Source organism: Petaurus breviceps, unplaced genomic scaffold (genome assembly GCF_028583685.1).
Source record: "Petaurus breviceps papuanus isolate PSGF00001 unplaced genomic scaffold, PetGlider_PUasm1.0 156, whole genome shotgun sequence".
Taxonomy (NCBI): domain Eukaryota; kingdom Metazoa; phylum Chordata; class Mammalia; order Diprotodontia; family Petauridae; genus Petaurus; species Petaurus breviceps.
This window is the reverse complement of record NW_027185720.1, coordinates 6,523,605-6,528,340: the sequence shown is the minus strand read 5'-3', so window position 1 is coordinate 6,528,340 and position 4,736 is coordinate 6,523,605. Positions and strand designations below refer to the sequence as shown.

General features: G+C 54.8%; 1 protein-coding gene and 1 non-coding gene across 3 annotated transcripts in view; one reads left to right on the top strand and one right to left on the bottom strand.

Moving 5' to 3' along the window:
• Window positions 1–2,792, top strand: part of CYB5R3 (cytochrome b5 reductase 3) — a 33,251-nt gene extending 30,459 nt beyond the window's left edge. The window contains exons 8-9 of one of the 2 annotated variants that reach the window (XM_069081959.1): window positions 156–255; window positions 678–1,682. In XM_069081959.1, coding sequence (XP_068938060.1) covers window positions 156–255; window positions 678–850 — 273 coding nt within the window. In that variant the 3' untranslated portion in view covers window positions 851–1,682. Of the gene's footprint in view, window positions 1–155; window positions 256–677; window positions 1,683–2,561 lie in introns of those variants that run through there. The other variant, XM_069081960.1, reaches the window with a different exon arrangement.
• Window positions 2,793–4,374: 1,582 nt separating this feature from the next.
• On the bottom strand, window positions 4,375–4,525 carry LOC138156752 (U12 minor spliceosomal RNA). Its single transcript, XR_011167215.1, has one exon. It is a non-coding gene; the product is annotated as a U12 minor spliceosomal RNA (small nuclear RNA).
• Between the last annotated feature and the right edge of the window lie 211 nt (window positions 4,526–4,736).

The window sequence follows — 4,736 nt, the reverse complement described above, 5'->3', positions numbered from 1 at the left end:
GGGAGGGAGAGGGGAAAGAGAGAGGAGGGGGAGAGGGAGAGAGACAAGGAGGAAACAGCCCTCCTCCCCATTCATGGCTGAGCATCCCTGGGGGAGAGCTGGGCCGACGCTATCTCTCCCCACCCTCTGTCTGACTCTGTCTCTCCCTCCTGCAGACAGAGAAGGACATTCTGCTCCGGCCTGAGCTAGAGGAGCTGAGGAGCCAGCACTCAGCCCAGTTTAAGCTCTGGTTCACTGTGGATAAAGCCCCTGAAGGTGAGGTGGCAGGTGGGGAATGTGCCAGGGGAAGGGGCTGTCCCAGAGGGAGGGGGCTGTGTCAGCAGTGAGGGACACCCCTTCCCTAGAGATCTTCTAGCAGAGACTAGACACCCCCCTTGTCAGAGATCTTCTGGGCCTGTGGCTCAGACACGGGGAGCTCCTTGTACATGGCCCCAAAAGAGAGGTTCTGAGAGTCCATGGATGTCTCCAAGGCCAAGGCTCCTGCCCCACCTCACTGACTCCTTCATTTCTGCTGGGCTGGGAAATCAGGGAAGGCTTCATGGAGGAGGTGATTCATTTGAGCTGGGCCTTGAGGGGTGGGCAAGATGGCTGGGGAGGGAAAGGAGAATTGAGGAAATTTTTCACTGGGCCATCCTCAAAACCATATCTCTGTTTCCTCTCCTCTCTTGACCCTTCAGATTGGGACTACAGCCAAGGGTTTGTGAATGAGGACATGATCCGAGAGCACATGCCTTCCCCTGAAGTCGGCCCCCTGATCCTCATGTGTGGGCCGCCCCCCATGATCCAGTATGCCTGCATCCCCAACCTGGACAAAGTGGGGTACCCCAAGGACCTGCGCTTCTCCTTCTAGCGGGCGACAGTGCCCTAGGGCAGCATAGCAGGGCGGGGAGCTGGTTTATGGGAACAAGGTCACACACAAACACACATTTACTCACATGCGCACTTACATACACATAATCAAATGGCCCCATGACCGGTGCTGGGAAGCAACACCCAAACATAGGTCTCTAGACTGGCAGCCCTCTCGCTAGTGAAGCAGGCAGCCTCTGCCCCCTGCCCTCCCTGAGAGGGTGCCTCCAGCCCCTTTTCCTGCCAGGGGTGACAGGTTCCCAGGCAGGTGGTCATGCTTGTCACTCAGCTGGGACACAGTCCCTGCCCCCCGGACAACCAAACGTCTTTTCAAGGTTCATTTTTCTCAGTCACACACGGCCTAAAAAGGAGGCTCTTGGTCTTTTAAAAAGGTTAGAATTTTATTTTTTCTTCTCCATTAATCCAGCTCCCATGCAGGAAAGGGTTTCTCCCAAGGAGGCGGCTTCCAGCCCTGGCTGGTCCGAGCTCCCTCGGGGCCCCTCCGTGGTATGTTGAGACCTGGATCTGTCTCATTAGCTTGAGCCCATGTGCAGCACACAGGAGACTCCCAGGCTGGCTACCCCTGCTTCAGCCCAGGGCAGCTCTGAAGTCACAGAGGGGGTAAGCCAGGCTAGCTCCAGGAGTGCCAGGCGGCCAGGCCCATGGTCTCCTGGGAAGGCAGGACAATGGGGGAAGGCTTTGTCACCTCTCTGGTCCCCAGAGAACAGGGAGGGCAGGCTTACTCCTGCAGGCCTTGTTGGTGGTGATCGGCTGTGTCTGGTCCTCTGACTCAGAAGGGAAATGGAAAGAAAGCTGTTTGTTTGTTGGAAAAATGCACTTCAGCCTTGTGGAGGATATGTAAGGAAGGGAACCTGAAACCTGGGGCTGCAGCTGGGGCTGGGCCAGGAATGGTGTGAATGCAGAGTGACTGGGCAAGAGGTCAGCTCCTCTGCTGGGATGCCACGGGGATGGATGGGACCCCAAGTGGTCAAGGAGTATGGGGTGTGTATGTGTGAGCGTGTTAGTGTGTGTGTGTGGGGGGGGGGGGAGACAGAGGGAGGGAGAGAGAGAAAAACAGATTCCAAGGGCCTCGATTTTTTTTCCCCCTTTGGCATGGTCAGCCAAGGGTCCCAGCCCCCTCCCCTTATCCCTGCCCCTTCCAATGGCAGCCTCAAGAGGAAGCCAGATTCCAAAGTGACCTTCCCGGAGAGGGCAGAGACCCTCTTGGCACCAAGCTTTGTGGCCCCTGCCCAGGCAGCCCCACCTCTTTGATTCTTATGCCAAGAGGCCAGACAGTCTCACAGCTCTCTGGCCTACCACATGTGTGGTTTTTCTTTCCTTCCCTTCTCTGAGGGGTCGGCCTCTGCTCAGTGACTACCTCCCCCCTTCACATGTTGCCTTGCAAATAACAGTCATCCCTTGGCATCAGAAGGACAGGGACACTTGGCCAGGCTGGGTGGAGTAGGAAGGTAAGGGGATGTGTGTGTGTGTGTGTGTGTGTGTGTGTGTGTGTGTGTGTATGTCCCTGTATGCCCATGTGCAGGTCAGTGTATGACTGTGTCTGTGTGTGTATGGGTTGTGTGCATGCTAGTGATGGGAAGGTGACAGGGTGGCCAAGAGGGAGGCAGAAGTAGGGGCTACAGAGAGAGAAAGGGAATGCAGAGGATGGACATGGGGCCACTAGTGTGTGCCAGTCATTCCCAGTGGGGCAGAACCCTGGGCCAGCAGAGGGGAGATGCTGGGGGTGCTGCCCGCGTTTGCTCCCCCACAGGCACCTCTGCACATCCTCCGGAGGGCACCCACGGGTTCCCTGAGCAGCAGGTGGGTTAAGGCAGGGGGTGCTGCCACCAATACCTTTGTCCCGCTTCCGTCTCAAATAGCAGCTTTCTTCCAGGCTACTTTTTCTTTTATGCAGAAAATAGAATAAAACTTTGCTCAATGTTGCTTTGCTGTGGCTGCGTTTCTTTGTCAAGGATTGGATCAGCTTTCCTCCAGGAAACGGAAGATGAGGCTGGCTGTCCTGGGCTCTGGAGGGCAGCCTTCCTGACCGCTAGAGCTGCCCACACTGGAATGGAAGAGCACCCCTTAGGGCTTGAGCCATTGATCAGGGCTGGAAGGGGCTTGCTCCAGTTCAAGGTCCTTACTTTTCAGATGAGAGGAGGCCCACAGGACTTGGGTGACTTGCTCCAGGTCACAGGGGTATAACATCAGAGCTGGAATCTGAACCCAGGATCTTTTGTCTCCACTCTTACAGCCCTGGAGCTAGTAATGCTAGTGCTTTCTGATGGTGGCTGCGATGCTGAGCTGGGACTGCCTCGATTTTTTTTTTTTTTAAGCAATCGGGGTTAAGTAACTTGCTCAAGGTTACACTGCCAGTTATTTCTGGGTGTGGTGCTGAGTGTCTGAGCCCGGGATTCGATCTCCAGGTCGTCCCAGCACTGGAGCCGGTGCTCTTACTCGCTGAGCCACCTGGTCGCCCCTAAGCAATTGGGGTTAAGTAACTTGGCTCAAGGTTACGCGGCCAGGTGTTTCTGGGTGGGTGCTGTCTTCTCAACACTGGAGCCGGTGCTCTTACTTGCTGTGCTACCTGGCCGCCCCCAGACTGCCTCGATTTTTACTGCACCTAAGCCCCTTAGGAAATGCTTTTTTTTCATTCACTTATAATAGGTACACATTTCTGTATGTAGCACGTTGTGGTTTAAGGGTCCCTGGGAGGTCCAGACTGGAAGGACGATTAACCCCATCGGAGAAAGAGAGAGATACTGAGGGTCCGAGGGGCATGGGAGGTGGCCTTCAGTCGGGTGTTGCAGGCACTTAAAATCAGTGGCTCGCTGGCCTGGAGGCCGGCGGAGCTGGATTCTCAGCCTGGGCCTGCCAAGGATTCCCCAGGTGCCCTGGGCTTTGCAAATGGGAGGGCTTAATATTAGTTAAAAACAATAGCCAGGGCGCGGCTAGGTGGCGCCGTGAATAGAGTACCGGCCCTGGAGTCAGGAAGACCTGAGCTCAAATCTAAACCCAGACACTTAACACTTACTAGCCTTGGGCAAGTCATTTAACCCCAATTGCCCTACTATCCCCCCCAGCCCTCTCCAAAAAAAAAAAAGCAAAAATACAATAACCAGGGCTTATTCACGACCAGGACCGGCCAGCCAGCCCGGAGTTCCGCTCTTTCCAGAAAAACCCCCAAATCCCTGAAGCCCACCGCGAACAAGGACCTAGGAAAACACCCATGTTGTAGTTAGCGCTTTTCCTACCCCAGCCTTGCTGGCCTAGACTACTCCAACCCCGAAATGAAAGCATCCAGGTTGGGAGAGTTCGCAACACTTGGGGACCCGTGCTAACACCATGTACTTTAAGTAAGAGCCCCGTCCCCAAATCCTCTTGTTTAGCGACCACGCCTTTCTTCCGGCTTCTACCTGGAACAACCCCCGACTTCCCACTCAGTTTAAGCAACAGAATTGTAAGCCACCAACAACCCAGCCAAGGAAAACAAGTCTATTTTTTCTACAACTAAACAGAAAGGGACGGGCAGATCGCTACACCCAGGCATCCCGCTAAAGTAGGCGGGTCACCTTAGGGACAACCTGTACCCGCTCAAAAATTCTTCTCACATGCGTAGTGAGGATTCGGGCGTCACCCCGAATCGTTATTTTCCTTACTCATAAGTTTAAGGCATAACCAGAACGTACTACTAAACGCGGCTGGGGGATGTCCCCACACCTATTACACTTAGGGTGAGTTCGTTAGAGGCCGCTCGCACCGAGAACGGGCCGTGCTGCTCAAAAAGCGGCTCGATGGACTTCCATCACGTATTTTAAAGCTTTTATGGGGGGGGGGGGGAAAGAAGGCCCTTTAACATTCAGTTCTCTGTATGTAAATCGAAGCCT